An 18,459-nucleotide genomic window follows, 5' to 3' on the forward strand; every position below is an offset into this window, starting at 1 on the left:
TGAAGTCCATGACTTCAGAGAAGGTGGGAGGGGTGATATGAATGCAGATCCCAGTGCTTGCAGCCTCTGATCCCAGGCCCCGTAGCTCCACCAGCGGGAGCTTCCCTGGGCTGTGGCATTAGCGCGCGATGCGCCTACGTCACTTCCAGTTTAACCCGGAAGTGACGGGGACACTTCCGATCCCGGCCAAGGGTGCTAGAGCGTCCGCGTCGCTTTCGGGTTTACCCAAAAGTGACGTGTGTGCTGCGTCTGTGCGTGCGCCGCTTATGCGCATGCATGCCCACAGCGCCTGCACGCATGCCTGCAGTGCCCTTTGGGTCTCAGCTGGCCGGCAGGCAGCCCGGTAGATGGGCGGTAGTTTAGCCACCACCACCGGGCAATTGGCAACCCTAGACTGCAAGCACTGGAGAATCTGTCTCAGATCGCTCCCACCACCACCTCTGAAGTCTATGGACTTCAGAGGAGAGGGGGAGCGATTTGAGTGCAGATCCCTAGCGCTTGCAGTCTCTGAACCTTCAGAGATTGCAAGCACTGGGGAATCTGACTCAGATTGCACCCCCCTCTGAAGTCCATAACTTTGGCGGGGGGGATTTGAGCTCAGAGACTGCAAGTGCTGGGGAATCCATGTGGAGACCTGATCTGGCAAACAGTTTGGAGAGGAAAGCGAAGGTGTTCCTTGCCGCGCTGCCTGTGTGCCCCGTGGAATCTGAGCCTGCAGGTAGCGGGGCTAGTAGGAATGCCCTCGCCTTCTTCTCCAAGCTGTTTGCTGGATCAGACCTCCAGCAAACAGGTAAGTAATGGGGGGAGGGAAGGGGGAGGGAGAGGGAGAGGGGAAATGGTGGCGAGGCCAAAGCTGCCTGAATAATGCCGAATAAATTCAGCATTATTTGCGTCCGCTTTTTCAACCCCCATTTTTTGCTGCCATTTTTTGCCAGCAAAAATAAACCTTGAAAAATACCCCAAAAGGTATATTTCAGGGTTTTTTAATTTGGCATATTGATATGCACCCCGTTAAATATAAAAAGCAAAAGTTATATGAACTGAAAACAAAATTTCATTCGCTTTCCTTCTGTAGTTATTTCCCATTCAGTGTCCCTTTGTACTTAAGTGCATAGAGTTTTAAAGTATTAACCTCAATATTTAGGAAAGTATTTTGAATAAATATTCACAAATGGTATTTTCACTGCAAATTTACTTACACTAGTTTTACTTTACAGAATTGGATCATGGAAAAATTCTAATTTCTCTTACAATGGGAGGAAAAAAGTTAAGAATATATTTTGTCAAAGTATAATTGTGGAAATAGGTGGGGGTGTTGTGATAACAATTTTGTCTTTATTTGGGTGACATTCTTTTTGTGGGGAAATTACAAGTAAATTGGTCTTCCATTTCTACCAACCATGACTCCACTGTTAAAAAGACCTTCTATTACATTAATTTAATATGCTCTGTTTCTATTTGCACAGATCTTTATGCTATCTGGAAATATGAGCCATCTGATCTAGAGCAGAGGTTCCCAAACTGTGCTCCAAGGAGCACTTGGTGCTCGGTGAAACGTCTCCTAGTGCTCCATGAAGAGATTGGAAAGAAATATACTACTGTCATTCAGTTTAGTATATAGGTGCCAGGTGAAAATTAGTGCTCTGTGATTAATTTCTCTCCTGAAAAGTGCTCCTGGACTCAAAATGTTTGGGAAACTCTGATCTAGAGAACCATCCCATTTACTTTGAGCACACAGCAACTTTGACATTTTCCAGCTGTACTCTTCGGGGTGTTTTACAAATTTACTACATCTTTCTTTGTGAATGACCTATTGTGTAGGACATTCCACATTACTTACTATTCTGCTGCCTTTACCCAAGTCCCAGAGATTCTACTTGCACCTTTACCCAAGTCCCAGAGAACATCTACTTGCACCTTTGCTACATAAGGTTTACAGCATTTCTGTTAACCAGAAACTGACCTTCTTTTTAATGCCTCTTTTGTCAAAAACTATTGTGATGGCTAAACAATATACTGAATGTATTTATGCAAACTTAAACCACTGCATGGAGAATATGCATAAATAAGCATTGCTAAGGAATGGTGAACTACAGTGTCTGAGTATATGGGCATAAGATTTCTGTCATGTAGGGTTGCCAGCTTCCAGATGGGGCCTGGAGGTCTCACTGAATTACAACTGATCTTCAGACTACAGAGATAAATTCCACTGGCATAATTGGCTGCTTTGGAGAAAGGTCTCTATGGTATTATATCCCCCTGAGCTCCTTCCCAAACACTGCCTTCCCCAGGCACCACCCTCAAATCTCCAGGAATTTCCCAAACCAGAATTGGTAATCCTACTTGTCATGACATGTACAAACCTAAAGTATCTTTAACAGATCCAGTTATTGGTGTGGGGGTGGGGTCAGCTCTAGCTCTTCTTCTCCCTTTATTCATAGACTCATAGAATCATAGAGTTGGAAGGGACCACCAGGGTCATCTAGTCCAACCCCCTGCACAATGCAGGTAATTCACAACTACTCCCCCACCCACACACACACACCCAGTGATACCAGGGACTACCTCAGCAGGATACCAGAGACTTCAGTTCAAGCCTTACAAACCCATGACTGGTGCTTTCAAAGCAGAGAAAGGTGACAGGGTTGGCAGATAAATCCACATTAAGGCAGAAAGTAGACATACTTTGTCTATGTAACCCATTCGAACACTGGCCGCATAAATCCCTTAACAAAATTCTTCCACATAGAGAAGTGACAATGGTGCAGGTCAAGAAATGACAGTATCTCCTGTGGTTTCACAGGTAGGGGAAAATATCCAAGAAATATGTTTCTATGTTTTTTTTCAAAGTAGCATCAGTTGTCATAAAATTGAAATGTAACAGCTCACAACCACAAATGTATCTGAGACACAAGTGCTATGAACATAGCAATAATTGTAAATACAGGATCTTCAGCACCCTTCAAAGAGGGTACAAATCCTGAGAGGAAGTGCTCAGTAAAGCAAAGGAAGTGGCAGTGCAAAGTATTTACTTGAGAACATGCAAGACTTTTTCTTTCCCGTTATGGCAGGGGTGGGGAACCTTTTTTCTGCCAAGGGTCATTTGGATATTTATAACATTATTCATGGGCCATACAAAATTGTATTAAATTAAAAATTAAAATTGTACAAAATTAAAAATTAGCCTGCTATATTTGGTCAAACACTTAGCCAAGAGGCACGACCGGAGACAGCTCCGAGTGTCTGCCACGTAGAGCGACTCGCTTTTGATCTCTGCCATCCCCAGCTGGGCCCAAGAGATTCAGGCAGGGAAGCAAACACAAGACGGAGTGAGCGACAAGCCACTCAAGGCTTTTGGGAAAGGAGCCCGGTCCAGTAACGCCCCGATCTGGCACTTTCCTTCCCTACGCGTCTTTTGCAGGACTTAGAGGGGAAAGAACCAGAAGGCCAAGCCCCAAGCAGGCAGCTGCCCAGATTACCCCCCATGTGGGCAAGCAGGCAGGCATCCAACCAGTGGTGCACTCGCCCACCTGGTGGCACAGAATGGTCTGTTGCACCAGCCGGGCATAGCCAGGGCCGGATTCTACAGCCGGCTCCTGCTACCTCTGCCTGCAGGGATGAAATGAGGACACACTGGCTAAGAACTGCCCCCCCCTTTGCACATTCTGGCCCTGCCCCCTTTAACCCCTCCATTGTTGCCACTTCCGCCCCCAGCTCTCTTGTAATACAGAGGAAATACGTTTCTCCACAGCCTGGGTGGGAAAGGGTTAACAGTTTCTTGGGTGGTTCTAGCAGCTCCATAGCTAATGACTCTTCTGCAAGGGGGAAAGAAGGTTCCTTTTCTTGGCAACACAAACTCACATCTGCCTTGAATAGAGGCTATTCCTGTCCGTGGGAGGATCGCCAGTCTTAGATCCTTCTGAGCTAGAGGTCTGCCAGGACCCACAAAGGGCCAGACCAAATGATTTTGCAGGCCTTATTCGGTCCCCAGGCCAGACATTTCCCACCCCTGCTTTATGGTCTGCAGGCACTTCTGTTACTGCAAGTGCTTGATACTTTGGCTTGGACCTGCAAAGAAATTAGAAGTTGTGTCAAATAAAGCTCCAGGTCTTCTCTCTCCTGTTGCTGAATCAGAATAAAGAGTTTTACACTTCTTTAAACTGCCAATGCCTCCTCAGATGACGAAGAGATGGAGGAAGCCAGCAGCAGCCCTTGGAGGCTGCAGGAAGACCCACCAGACAAGGTAGAGACTCCATCTGGTGCAGAATGGGAGCCTCGGGCTGAGGACAGCATAGCATGCCCTTAGTCTCAGAGCCCAGGTTCCGAGGCTGAAATAGAAGCACTGCAGCCACCAGCCTATCCTCCAGGATCACCAGAGCCTTTGGAATGCCAAAGAAAGCAGAGTGGGGTTTGGGGAGTCAGGAAGACAGACTAAATGGGTAGGGTTGCCAACCTTCAGGTGGTGGCTGGAGATCGCCTACTATTACAACTGATCTCCAGCCGATAGAGATCAGTTCACCTGGAGAAAATGGCTGCTTTGGCAATTGGACTCCATGGCATTGAAGTCCCTTTCCTCTCCAAACCCTGCCCTCCTTGGGCTCTGCCCCCCAAATCTCCAGGTATTTCCCAATCCAGAGCTGGCAATCCTATGCAGGAGTGGCGCTGTAGCGCACAGTTGGCAGCCCAGCACCAGTCAATCTCTGCCTTTGAGCTTGAGTCCCTACAGGATCAGGGCTGACAACCACAGAGGCTGCTCAGCCAGTGTTGAGTGGCACCTGTCTGTGGATTACTCAGCCAGGGCTGAGGAGTTGCACCTGCTCCTGGTCAGGGTTTCTCTGATAAAAGCAGCCAGAGCAGAGTGAGCTAGTTTGGAAGCAACTTGTCCATAATCCTTGTGTATCTGCTGTTGCTCTGCTCCTTAGAACTCTGTGTGCTTGACCTTTGGACTGAATGTGGTCTTTGTTGCTTAGATTGACCCCTGACCTTTGGCCTGTGACCTGGCTTCTGCTTTATGGATTTGCCCTCCTGTTTTGGTGCTTGAGCTCCTAACTACTTGTGTGTTGACCCTGCACTGTGCCTTGGACTATGCTTACTGCCTATTGCCCCAGGTGCCTGCCTGAACCTGTACAGAAACAATATCAGCCAACGAGCAGAAACCCTTCCTTTTAAAATCTATTTGTCAAATAGTGATGTGTGGACCATTTGCAGATATCTAAATCCATGGATCGTGGCCACACTGACGCTAAACAGATTTTCCTGCAAACTTGGGGGACTCTGCAGGTTTTCAGAAAAAATATGAAATCACACACGTAAAAAAAATACATGAGTGGTTTTTGTAGGGTTGTTGTAGGGTTTAGCTCTTGTTATATAATTCATCTCAAACAGACACTAACCCTAAAAAATAAGCTCCTAAATCTATTCCTGCTAGTTTCCTTTCATTTTTTTTTCTACTGGATGTGTGGTGGTAGTGGCAATGAAAGATCTGTGTGATAACTTTTGCTAACCTTTTTGAATGGAGTAATTTGAAGAGTATTCCTTATCATTTCCTTTCCCATCAGTCCAGTTGTTCCTGTGTTCATTCCAGCACCATATAGCATAAACTGACAGACTGGCCGTACAGGCAAAAATGTATGCAAAAGAATAACAAAATAACGTTTCAGTGCAATTTTTCCAGTCTGCAGAGGAATATGAGGGAATTGAAAAGCTGGTTGCCCAGAAATCCAATGAAACTTGACAAAGAAGCACTCCCTGACCTGGAAGAAACAGATTGCTACACAGCACCCTTTAGTCGAGCGCGCATACATCAGTAAGTGGTGGTGACATAGAAAAGATTCATTAGACACCCGTATGAATATTTCATTTTGCCTCAGCAGGTGACATAACAGTTATCATTAACAGATGGTTACTGTCAAAACTGAGTGGAGCTTATATTCTATATACTCTGGCTTCTAGAAGTAGAGCCCATATTTGGCAATATCTTCAACAGACAACTCTCCAGCATCACAGGATTAGAAGCAGTTCTTGAAGAATAATACTTTTGAAGCTGAAAGGTTTTAAGTAACTGAACACCTATGAAATCCTGGGAAGCAAATTATGAGGGTTGGGTTGTTTTTGTTTTAGTGAGCAGAATTAAATATTCAGTGTTCTTGACTGAAACTATATGTTTCACCACTGTGTGACCACTGGGCCATTCACAGCCCAATCTTGCTGGTGCAGTATCATTCAAACGTTCTTCAACAGAAGGCAGTTAATGAAATATGCCATAGTGTTTAATGTATAAAAACCATTATCCTAGAATCCATTCCAACTAGGAATGCTTCAAGCATCCTCCACATCTGATTATCTGCCATAGTTTCAAAATTCCAAATTATTTAGTTTTGTTTCTAAAGTTCAACCAGTCTTTTTTAAAAAATCTGAATTTGGATAGAGCACTGAGCAGACCCAACTTCCCCAGCATTTAGCTTCTTCACTTAATTCTAGCTTCTCTCCCTCCATTGCATTACTAAAGCACATACTTGCATTGATAAAACACTGTAAGTTATCATGCATAGGATCGCTTCAGTTCTGCTTATAGGAAGTATTACCAATTTTCAGTAGTAAATATGCCCATCAGTAAAATCCTTCACAAAAAGAATGTGATCATAGCTTTTTTTACAGTTTTTGGTAAGTCAGCACATGCACATCAGTAATATAGAGGTTTAAAACAGATGGAGATGAACTTGAGGGACTGAAAGTTGCAATAAACTGTGCATGTTCCAATTCTGTAATAAACTTTAGAAATTCACCAAGGTAAACCAGAATTCAGGAAGAATAAAATGAAAGGCAAAGTGAATCTGTGGGGAGGCAGGGGGAATGGAACGATGCAAGTCTGCTGATCAATTGCTCAAACATAACTTAACATAAGAAAGCCCATGCTGGATCAGACCAAGGTCCATCAAGTCCAGCAGTCTGTTCACACAGAGGCCAACCAGGTGCCTCTAGGAAGCCCACAAACAAAACAACTGCAGCAGCCTTATCCTGCCTGTGTTCCAAAGTACCTAATATAATTGGCATGCTCCTCTGATCCTGGAGAGGAACTTTAATTGCAGAAATTCAAACTCTTTAGGATTTTGAAGAGTAAATTCTAACCCACCAAAAGAACCACAAGCTATGGAGACTGCCCAATACTTATTGATCTCACCACAGGTGAATTGAATTGTGTTCCTATTCAATTTAGTTTAATTAGAGGGAGCTGCAAGTTGCATGATGGGCCTAGCTGTGGCTGCTTACGTAGACAGTACACTAGAGAACTTTCTATTCCGTTGTGGCTCAAAACCAAGAAAGTGCAAATGTAGTTCCTCAGAAGGGGTTACAATGCAGTATTCTACAGTTAATAATAGACTGCATGAAACAGCCCACTGAAACATAGTTCTTTATTATCGAGTTGTAGAGGTATCAAAGGAGCCCCGTTGGGCAAAGCGGTAAGCTGCAGTACTGCAGTCCAAACTCTGCTCACGACCTGAGTTCGATCCCGACGGAAGTTGGTTTCAGGTAGCCTGCTCAAGGTTGACTCAGCCTTCCATCCTTTCAAGGTCGGAGAAATGAGCACCCAGCTTGTTGGGAGTAAAGGGAAGATGACTGGGGAAGGCACTGGCAAACCACCCTGCAAACAAAGTCTGCCTAGGAATTGTCGGGGTGTGATGTCACCCCATGGGTCAGGAATGACCCAGTGCTTGCACAGGGGACCTTTACCTTTTTTTTTTTTAGAGGTATCAAAGATGCCAATCCTTATGTTGGAAGTGTCAGATTATTTCATTCATTGTGAAAAATATTGTATATGGTAGTCCCGAGTCGGTGGCTTTCAACACTGATTAACGTTATCAATCTCTTCTACAGTTTTACAATCAACAACAAAGACAGTTTCTTCAGCAACTCCACAAGAAGTAGGATAGTACACCATATGCTGCAGAGGACAAAGTATGAAGATGGCAAATCAAAAATGGGTACAAATTCATAAAATTTATTTTGGATGTTAGACTAGTTGTTGCTGGCAGCTTGAATCTAGCCACTCAAATATTCAGTGAATAACTCCAGTGCAATATTCTTTAAATATTTGCTTCAGGATAGAAAAAACATCAGAAAACTATCATCTGGATTCTTCACAGAAGAATAAGGGTTGTTTTAATATGTAGGGGATGGCTCTTATGAACTGTGAGTGCAACGTAACAGATCCCCCCCCCAATTCCCCTTCCCCTAATAGTCTCAAAACTTTCAAGTTTATGCACAAAACATAATGGACAAAACGCTGTGGGTTGTAGTAAAATTGTCCCTGCTCAATATTCCATGAGTAGGGTTGTTGGGAAAAAAAAACGGGGTTAGGACGCTGCCCAAAGACAGCTCTGCCCCCAGGAATACCTCCCCCACACCAGCATGGGCGTCCTCTTCCAGGATTTAGTTCCTGGAGTGGCTTTGCTGGTGGCAGGGGCAGGTGCAGCTCTGTGGCTTCCAGATGCCGGTGTGTTTGCCCCCTCACTAGCGTAGAAGCCACTTTTTCCATGATAAAGTATGGGGTCATGCTGGCTCCAAAGGTGATTAGGCCCCCCTCAGCATTAAAGCCCTAGTTTAGAAATTCTCCAAATTAAGCAAAGTAGGCAAAGTACAATTCAGAGTCAATATATGAACCAGTAGGGGGAAAAATGGAACCAGGGACATCCCTTTACCACTGCGTATTTCTTTGTTTCAAGGTCTACTATACTGAAAACCAATGGCAAAAATAATGTAAGCTATACTAACCGGTTATAATCTTACCAACAATTTCCTCCAAACAGATAGAAGTTACTTTACGTCCTTTGAATCTGATATTTTGCTAATATGTTACTGTCAAAAGATAAGGGACATGGCTCATTCACTGCTTCTTACAGTTCAATGGGAATTTAAGCACATAAGAGCATAAGAAAAGCCATGCTGGATCAGACCAAGGCCCATCAAGTCCAGCAGTCTGTCCACACAGTGGCCAACCAGGTGCTTCCAGGAAGCCCCCAAACAAGACGACCGCAGCAGCGCTGTCCTGCCTGTGTTCCACAGCACCTATTTAATTTAAAAAGTTTCAGGCAAAAGACCACAATGCTCAAAAACATGATAATGGCCAAAGAAGACAGCATGCTGCATTGAAAAAAATATGATTGGTTGGATCCAGTGCTCCCTTTCAATGGCACAAATTCCATTGGAGGAAGGTGTCCTTCCATCCAAGAATGAACTGCTTCCTCCATGTGGAACCACTGTATTCAACCTGTAATGTTAAGTACAAAGGGTGCAAACGGAGAGGGTTGTAGAAACTAAAGTCCACAAATAAATGTCTTCAGGAAGGTCTGTCTTGATTTCATTACTTGGGCTGTTTCCATGCTCAGGTTAGGTGTGGTGAAGCTTTCCTTCTTTAGGAAAATTCAGAGAAACCTATTCTGGATAAACATAGATAACAGTTCATTATCTCTGTGTTTTTCAGTACAATCCTAAACATTGGGTTAGAAGGGTGTAACCCTGTATAGGATTGCCCTGTTTTTAGATTAATTTAGAATTATGTCTTGGTTATATAACTAAGTTGGTGTATCTTCTTTTCTGTTTTAGGCATCAATAGATTACTCAGCAATGGAACATTTGAAGCAGCATTTCCACCTCATGAGGTAGTTTAAGTAGCAGTGCTTTAACTATATGTTCATTTTAAGTTTAATTTAGCCTCTGAAAAGTAAATTTTCTTTTTATGTACTCATATTTCTGGCCATCTTTCTTTGAATTTCTGTAAAAGATGGATGGAATTTTCAGAGATGCCCCCCCCCCATCAGCCACTTCAGAGAAAGGACCTGTTTTGTAGGCAATTAAAAATAAATAATTGTGATTTTTTAAAGGAAATTTGGAGCAGCTACAAAGCTACTTATCCAATTACTAGGAAATGTGGGGAGACATTTGTATCCGAGAGGATTCGCTCACAGTAAAGCAGGTAGAGGAAATATTTGACATCCCCATAAGACAGTCACTGATACAGAGTGGTCATAGGGAGACATCTGGACTAGGGATATAGGCCGTATTTCACAGCAGATCCTGGCTTTCATTTGGTATCCCAAGGAAGACCGGCGGACAGAGATATAACAGAGGGGACAAGAAAGGTTGGTGTTTGGAACCCCCAGAAAGGCATGGCAGAATTACAGATGGGGAATAGTGGCAGATGGCATTGTGCTTACAACCCCAGGATACTAGGCAGTGCTACAAAAAGAGCACAGAAGTGAATGTGAGAATTACATTCTCAGGAAAACAGGCAGCAGATCACAGTGGGTACCAGCTGGCATTTGGCACCTCCAAACCACTGGGCAATCAATAATGGTGGAAACTATAGAAACCTATACACTTATAGTGAACCGTTCCAGATAAAGATACCATTTAATATAATTTCTACTGTGAAATACAACCTAAGTATATTTTAATATGAAAATAATAATATAAATTAGAAGAGCTTTTTTACCAGGAGCAGACATGTTGCACTAGGATCCTATATATGATTGCTCAGATGTAAGTTCCCAGTAATTTCAACTATACTTACACAAAAGTAAGCATGTATAGCGCTATGGTGTTAGGATCAAATCCCAGTCCTGTTCTAGCTTCATAGGATATGAAGAAGAGTTGATTTTTATACGCTGACTATCTCTCCCTTTTTAAAGGAGAATCAAACCGGCTTACAATCATCTTCCCTTCCTCTCCCCACAACAGACACCTTGTGAAGTAGGTGGGGCTGAGAGAGTTTGGAGAGACCTGTGACTAGCCCAAGGCCACCCAGCTGGCTTCATGTGCAGGAGTGGGAATCAAACCTGGTTCTCCAGATTAGAGTCCACTGCTCTTAAAACTACACTACAATAGCCTTAAGCAAGTTGCCATTCCTGTGTCTCAACCATTTACTTGTAATGTGAATTATTGTGGTGATATAGATAATTACTGTGTGAAATGTTTTACAGTAAGTATACTATACAAAATGCCTATTAATAATGAATAGAGTCTTCCAACTGTCAAGAACTTGCATTCAGTGAAGACTAAATTTTTCTAGAGGGATATCTGTGTTTTGATTCCAAATAGGGTTGCCATCCCCCAGGTGGGGCCTGGAGATCTCCTAGAATTACAACTGATTTCCAGACCACAGAGATCTGTTCCCCTGGAGAAAATGGGTGCATTGGAGGGGAGATTCTATGGAATTATGCTCCATTGAGGTCCCTCCCCTCTCCAAGCCCACTCCCCTTCCCAGGGTCCACCTGCAAATCTCCATGAATTTCCCAACCTGGAGCTGGCAATCCTAGTTCCCAAAGACTGTCATTTTTATTTTATTTTATTTTTTTAGAAACTCGTGGGAATTTAAGCTGGCCAATTTCTATATCAGCTAAGCTTTAACAATAAACTCAAGATTGCATTTTTCTTCACTGTTCACCAACTGTTCTGTGCTGTAAAATCAGTAATGTTCTCTTTTATACTTTTATTCAGATGACTTCTTTTTAACATCCAATTTCTTTTCCTTTTTATAAGCACATAACATTCTGGGTTTTATTGAAATTTCTCGATGTGTTCCAGGGAAGTCACAAAAGCAGGCATCCCATCAAAACTCATGGAGCTCAGAATCACCGACATCTTTTATATGAACGGTGGGCACGATGGGGGATGTGGTACAAATATCAGCCTTTGGATTTGATCAGGTACCTCAAAAATATATCACTTGGTTTATTCTTGTGAAGAGTGAGGAGATGGTTACTAAATTGTGACTGGCCAATTGTTTTACCATAATTCTTTGTTGATGATATAATCTGTTGCACTTAATACTTATTTTTCAGTTTTGTCATTTATTGTTTGCTTTTCTTGTTTGGAATGTATTCTCTGATTAAGAGTGTGCTGTACTCGAAACAAATTAGGTAATTTTCAGTGCAATCCTATGAAGAAGATCTGGTCTTTATATGCCGACTTTCTCTTCCACTTAAGGGAGAACGCAAACTGGCTTACAATCACCTTCCCTTCCCCTCCCCACAACAGACACCCTGTGAGGTAGGTGAGGCTGAGAGACCATAACTGGGCCAAGGTCACCCAGCTGGCTTCATGTGTAGGAGTGGGGAAACAAATCCAGTTCACCAGATTAGCCTCCGCCGCTCATGTGGAGGAGTGGGGACTCAAACCTGGTTCTCCAGATCAGACTACACTGCTCCAAACCATTGCTCTTAACCACTATACCACGCTGGCTCCCTATGCTGAGTTACTCCATCGATATCAGTTTAAATCTGTGGGTTTAGCCTGGAATAACTCTAAATAGGATTGCATTGTTAAGTAGGACTGCCAGGTGTCCAGTTGTGAGTTGGTCAATCCAGTATTTTCCCTTTCTGTCAAGTAAATACACTGAGAAAATATTGGGTATACAAATGTCTGGCATTTTCCAGTTAAGTAAGCCTGCAACCATTGCAACCAAGCTCCATGCATGTGTTCTTTTTTTCCCCTGGGGCTTGATAAAGTGGTGATACCACCACCACCCCAAGGTTTGAAAAGAACCAAATCAGCCACTCAGCAGCCAGGCAGGACACTCCCTGAGAAATCCCGTTGGCTTGACTGAACAAACTAGATAGGGAGAGAGAGACTTTAATGCCCAACCAGTCAGCGTCCCAAGTTGGTTCCAGTGGACTGTGGGGGTAGATGGTGGCAGGACTGAATCTTCTAAAGAAAAGTGAAAAAGAGATCTTGCTGGTCGTGGCAGAGGAAAAGACAAGAGAGTTTGGAGGAAGAGAGTCTTCAGGGGGGCCATTTGTGGATAGGGTGTCTGCTTTACATTTTATTGTTTGCACAGCCCTGGTGATTAAAGGTGCTTTATTGCTATTAAATAGTTTAGGGTTGCAAGACTATGCACATTTACATGCATGTAAGCGCCACTGAAATCATTTAGGGTTACTTCTGAGTCAACATAATTCTGATTCCATGGTAATTCTCCAGAGATTTCAGTGGGAGGGTTAAGCATATGCTGTTTCCCTTTCAGGACAATGGCGATTTGAAAATGCTTAGCTTTGGATGGATTGGGACTCTTATGCCTTTTTATACTGTATAAAATGTAATTTGCTAGACTATCTGTGTAATCCTATGCAGATTTATTCCTAATTATTTCATTAATTTCAATGGGTTTAGGCTGAAAGTAACTACATAGGATTGCACTGAATATTATAACTATGATGTTAAATTTTTTTAAAATTTAGAAATATATAACTTCAAAGCTACAATAGATTTGTTAGGATTAAAGGTGCCTCAGGACTCCTGGGTCTAGTTCTCACAGATATGGAAAACCTCATTCTAGACTGTGTACCACTTTCAGATTCAAAACGGAGCACTCTTTTATGTTCAGAAAGCAACAGCAAATAGAGAGAGCTAGTGTGGTGTAGTGATTCGAGTTTAGGACTAGGACTGGGGAGACCCATTCTGCCATGAAAGCTTACTGGGTGACCTTGGCCCAATCATACATGCTCAGCCTCACCTACCCCACAGGGTTGTTGTGAGGATAAAGTGGAGGCATACAGAATGGTGTAAGCTGCTTCGGATCTCCGTTGGGGATAAAAGTGGGATATAAATGAAGTAAGTAAATAAAATAAAACAAACACACCCTTCTGCACATAGAAAACCAGGCGTCAGGGAGAAGAGCCCCAGCTTAGCCTTTTCCTGGGCATGCTAGTTGTCTTTGCATGCATTTGGAATGAACTCTACACAGATGTTGGTGCTGTGTTATGCCCCCTGAAAGTTGAATAAAGCCATGGAGGGACAAGCTGGTCAACAAATAGGTCAACACATTTTTATCCAGTGTGTCCAGCATTTTTGTGAAAACCATCTGGCAACCCTACTGCTTCTGAGAATAAAACTTTTTTTTTCTAGTACCATTTGAAGTTTTACTTTTTCATGTGTTGGTAGTATTAACGGGTCCCAGACCTTCTTGATGTATTTTCTTCCTCCCCCCCCAAAAAAAATTATTAAAACTTTATACAGCCTTAATTACCTGCTCTTGCTTTATTGCTAGAATACATTTTATTTTATCAGATCATGCATTCATATTAGGGCTGCTAGGTCCCAATGCAGGGATTCTGCCTGCCATTTTTAGAGAACTCATAAACAGTGTGAGCTAGCCTGGTGTAGTGGTTAAGAGTGGTGGCTTGGAGTAGTGGACTCTGATCTGGAGAACCGGGTTTGATTCCCCACTCTTCCACATGAGCGGCTGAGACTAATCTGGTGAACTAGATTTGTTTCCCCAGTCCTACACATGAAGCCAGCTGGGTGACCTTGGGCCAGTCACACTCTCAGCCCCACCTACCTCGCAGAGTGTCTGTTGTGGGGAGGGGAAAAGAAGGTGATTGTAAACCGGTTTGAGTCCCCTTAAGTGGTAGAGGAAGTTGGCATATAAAAACCAACTCTTCTTCTGAGAAGGTCTGTACAAGCAATGCTCCTTTCTGCTCCACTTCCCCCCTTTCTTTCCTGCTTGATGAAGCAAGCAGAATTTTCATGTTCTAGCTGTGATTAGAGACATGCTTAGACTAGAATGAAATCAGTAGCACTACCATTGTACATTAAGTTGAAATAATCACAGCTTTTTGTAAAGAAACAGCATGAAAATAATGTAGAAAGTTGTGGTAATTTCTCATACATGTACTGCTGCTGAGAGAGGCCTGATCATTTACTCAAATATGTAAGCAAATGGTACTTTTTCTTTATGCAGGAGATATTTTGGAGAGAAAATTGGCCTTTATTTCGCTTGGTTGGGATGGTACACTGGGATGCTTATTCCAGCGGCACTTGTCGGGCTGTTTGTTTTCCTTTATGGATTATTTACGATGGATTCTAGCCAAGTAAGGTAAGAGGTACAACAGTATCCGATTGTAGAAAGAATGACGTAGCATAATTCTTCTGGACTGTTACTTAATAGCAATAACCAGCTGTCAAGCCCTATCCAAATGAAATGGTTAATTGGATCATGCACATTTTCAGTATGACAGGAATTCTACCTGGCCCTTCCCATTCCTATGCCTAAGCACCTTCCCCCTCAAAAATGGACACTTAGAATCAAAGAGCTGAAAGGGGCCTTATAAGGCGTTTAGTACAACCTCCTGCTCAATTCAGAAAAGCCAAGGTGAGAGCATTCCTGACCTAAGACTGTCCAGCAGAGGCAGACTAGGAAAGCAAAAGAGCCCAGGAAAAAGGCCCTGCTGTCCCCTGCCACACACACCTTAATAGAAGCTGACTAGACAGTTCTCTCTCCTGAAAGGTTCTACAACAAAGTAATTTCTTTTTACTCGGTGTAGTTCATTTTGTACATCAGCTTCATGCCCTTATTGCAACAGCCAATTTCTGCTGCAAAGATTTCTCTGTGTGGGTAAAGTGCCATCAAGTCCCAGCCGACTTATGGCGAAGCCAGCAAGGGGCTTTCAAGGCAAGGGAGAAGCTGGGGTGGTTTGCCATTGACTACCTCTGCAGAGCCTTCCTTGGTGGTCTCCCACCCAAGTACTGACCCTGCTTAGCTACCAAGATCTGACGAGATCGGTCTATACTATGCCACCTTCCCTTCAAGATTTCTCTAGCTTGTCCTTATTTCAACTTTTCTTTGGTATTTATGATTACTCTTATTTATATCATTTACTCAGTTGTAGATTTTGACCAATCAGTAATGGAGGAAGCTTGTTTCATATCGTCCCCTTTCAGTTTAATTTCCCCTGGCCATCAAGAGGCACTTCATTTGGTTTCTATTTCCTTGATTTTCCTTGATTTTATGGACTTCAAAGAGTTGCCAACTACGGTTACCAACTGTCTGGATAAAAAAGATTTACCTAGCCTGGGCTATCCAGGTCAGGACCCAGAAATTGTACTTGCACAGAAAAGGGCTCCAGCCCCACAAAAGAGGGAGTAAAGGAGAATGATGATTGGTTGGTAACAAAACTGTTCCTCCCTAGCAAAGACCCAATTGGAAGGGACAAATGACATTGCCTGGGAAATCAGTAGAATCAAAGCAAAACAAAAGAGCATGCTGCATTGCTGTTAAGGTCCCAAACTTTGGGAGGGGGGGGGACCACGTATTGTTCAAGGAAGGGGGGGTCAAAAGAGAAAATAATATCTGATCAAAGTTGCATTCTTTATTTGAAAGTAGAGGCCATGTGCTAGTACAGCAGTTCCTGGCAACTCAGTTTCACCTTGATTTACTTTTGGTTAGTTTAGTGGGCCTTGAGTGTGGTTTCAGAACACAGCCCTGCTATACTGAATTTCTTGTTCTGGGTTTGGTCAATGTCTGGATGGGGTACCTGTATTTGTTTGAATTCCATGAAAAAAGAAAGATAGGATATAAAGATGGGATAATAATTTAAACGTTGTCTGTTCTGTACTAAACTTGTCCAACAGAAAACAGCAGTATGAAATCATCCTTTCAGTATTGTCTTAACTGTAAGACAAAATAACTTCCTGTAAACTTTATATATAGATAAGCAAATGTGTAAATAGACATTCTTTCTTTGCATAGAGTAATTCAGAGTTCACCTTGATAACATTTGTAAGGCTTCTTGTTATATTAAGAAGGGTCATGTCAGAAACAGATGGCTACACTTAACAAAGAATTAATTGATTGTATATTCTGCAGCCATTGCATTGCACAATGGCAGAGTCCCTCAGCAGAATACATTGACTTCTTTAACCCCCATTAGCCTGATGGCAAAGAATACAGTGATCATCCTGGATGCGACAAGACACTGAGTCAGTTTGACACCTGGCATTCCCTCTAGGCTTGGCTATTAATTTAATGAACCCAATACAAAGCCACTTAATAAAATAACTGCTGGGTTGCAAAGTCTATATTGCACACAGTTACAAAATGAGCAGACTGTGGATTACAGCTTCTTGTAGTGTTTGCTAACTGTCAGTGGTGTTCATCCTTTTCATCAATTCCATAGTGGGGAGACATTTAATCCCAGTAAAAATGTTCAAGAAAAGTTGAGGGCAGCAGGAAAAGAGGAAGACCCAACAAGAGATGGATTGACTCAATAAAGGAAGCCGCGGCCTTCAATTTGCAGGATCTGAGCAGGGCTGTCAAAGATAGGACATTTTGGAGGACTTTCATTCATAGGGTCGCCATGAGTCAGAAGCAACTTGACGGCACTTACTGTATTTTTTGCTCCATAACACGCACTTTTTTCCTCCTGAAAAGTGAGGGGAAATGTCGGTGCGTGTTATGGAGTGAATGTCCCTCCCAGCCGCCCAGCGCAGCGGCAGCGGGGCGCGGAGCCGGGCTGCCCCAAGATCTGGCTTTAAAGCCACCAGCCCGGCTCCTGGGGCGGCCCGGCTCTGGCATTGCAGCCAGAAGCTGTGTGGCCGGGCTCCAGCGCAGCAGCAGCGGGGCGCGGAGCCCGGCCATCCTGGGAGCCGGCTTTAAAGCCGCCAGCCAGCTGGGCTGTGGTAGGTCCCTCCCAGCCGCCCAGCGCAGTGGCAGCGGGGCGCAGAGCAGGGCCGCCCCGGGAGCCGGCTAGGCCGCCGCTGCTGCACTGGGGGGCAGGAGGGGCTTTAAAGCGCGGGGGGGTCTTTAAACTCCTTTGCGCTGCCTGCCCAGGCAGCACAGAGGAGTTTAAAGAACCACCGCCCCCCTTCCCGGGACTCCCATGAAGGGGGCAGTGGGTCTAGTTTACCTCCCCACACACACTTCCCGGTCCCGGGAAGCGCGGGGGGGGGGTCTTTAAACTCCTCTGCGCTGCCTGCCCAAGCAGCGCAGAGGAGTTTAACCTGCCCCCCTCGCGCTTCCCGGTCCCAGGAAGCGTGGGGGGTCTTTAAACTCCTCTGCGCTGCCTCTCCCCCCCGCGGTCCCGGGAAGCGGCTGCCTTGCACGCCCAGCCAGAAGGCCCCTTCCCTCCCTTCCTGGTGCATGGAGACGGCTGCCGCCTCACACTCCCGGCCTGAAGGCCCATTCTTTCCCTTCCCGGCGCAAAGGGGCCGGATCCGGCCCCTCGTGCCAGCCTGAAGCATCCTTTCCTCCTGCTTTCCCTCAGACCCTCTACTTCCTTTCTCTCCCTCCCTCTCCCCCTTTCCTATCTGTTTTTCTCTTTCTGTCTCTCCCTCTCTTCTATCTGTTTCTCTCTTCCTGTCTCTCCCTCTCTTCTGTTTCTGTCTTCCTTTCTCCCCCTCTCTCCTATCTGTTTCTTTCTTTCTGGCTCTCCCTCTCTCCTATCCTTTTCTCTCTGTCTCTCCCTCGCTCCTATCTGCTTCTCTATCTGCCGCAGCCAGTCCCGGGAAACGCGCGCAGGGGGGGGGGTCTTTAAACTCCAGCTGGGAGGTGGCGGGGCACACAGAGCCAGCAGCTGGCTCTGTGCGCCCCGCCCGCCTCCCAGCTGGGAGGCGGGGCAGGGAACTCCGGCTCGCGCCGTCCTCCATAACACAAGTTTTTAGAGAAGGAAAACAATATTTTTTCTT

The 18,459-nt window shown here is 44.3% G+C and overlaps 1 protein-coding gene across 1 annotated transcript in view; it reads left to right on the forward strand.

Moving 5' to 3' along the window:
* ANO3 (anoctamin 3) overlaps positions 1-18,459 on the forward strand; it is a 195,094-nt gene that overhangs the window by 124,370 nt on the left and 52,265 nt on the right. Inside the window, exons 8-12 of the mRNA XM_056851112.1 lie at positions 5,675-5,806; positions 7,876-7,982; positions 9,604-9,659; positions 11,584-11,705; positions 14,738-14,872. Coding sequence (XP_056707090.1) covers positions 5,675-5,806; positions 7,876-7,982; positions 9,604-9,659; positions 11,584-11,705; positions 14,738-14,872 — 552 coding nt within the window. The remainder of the gene's footprint in view (positions 1-5,674; positions 5,807-7,875; positions 7,983-9,603; positions 9,660-11,583; positions 11,706-14,737; positions 14,873-18,459) is intronic.

The sequence above is a fragment of the Euleptes europaea genome, chromosome 6 (assembly GCF_029931775.1).
Source record: "Euleptes europaea isolate rEulEur1 chromosome 6, rEulEur1.hap1, whole genome shotgun sequence".
NCBI classification, from domain to species: Eukaryota; Metazoa; Chordata; class Lepidosauria; order Squamata; family Sphaerodactylidae; genus Euleptes; species Euleptes europaea.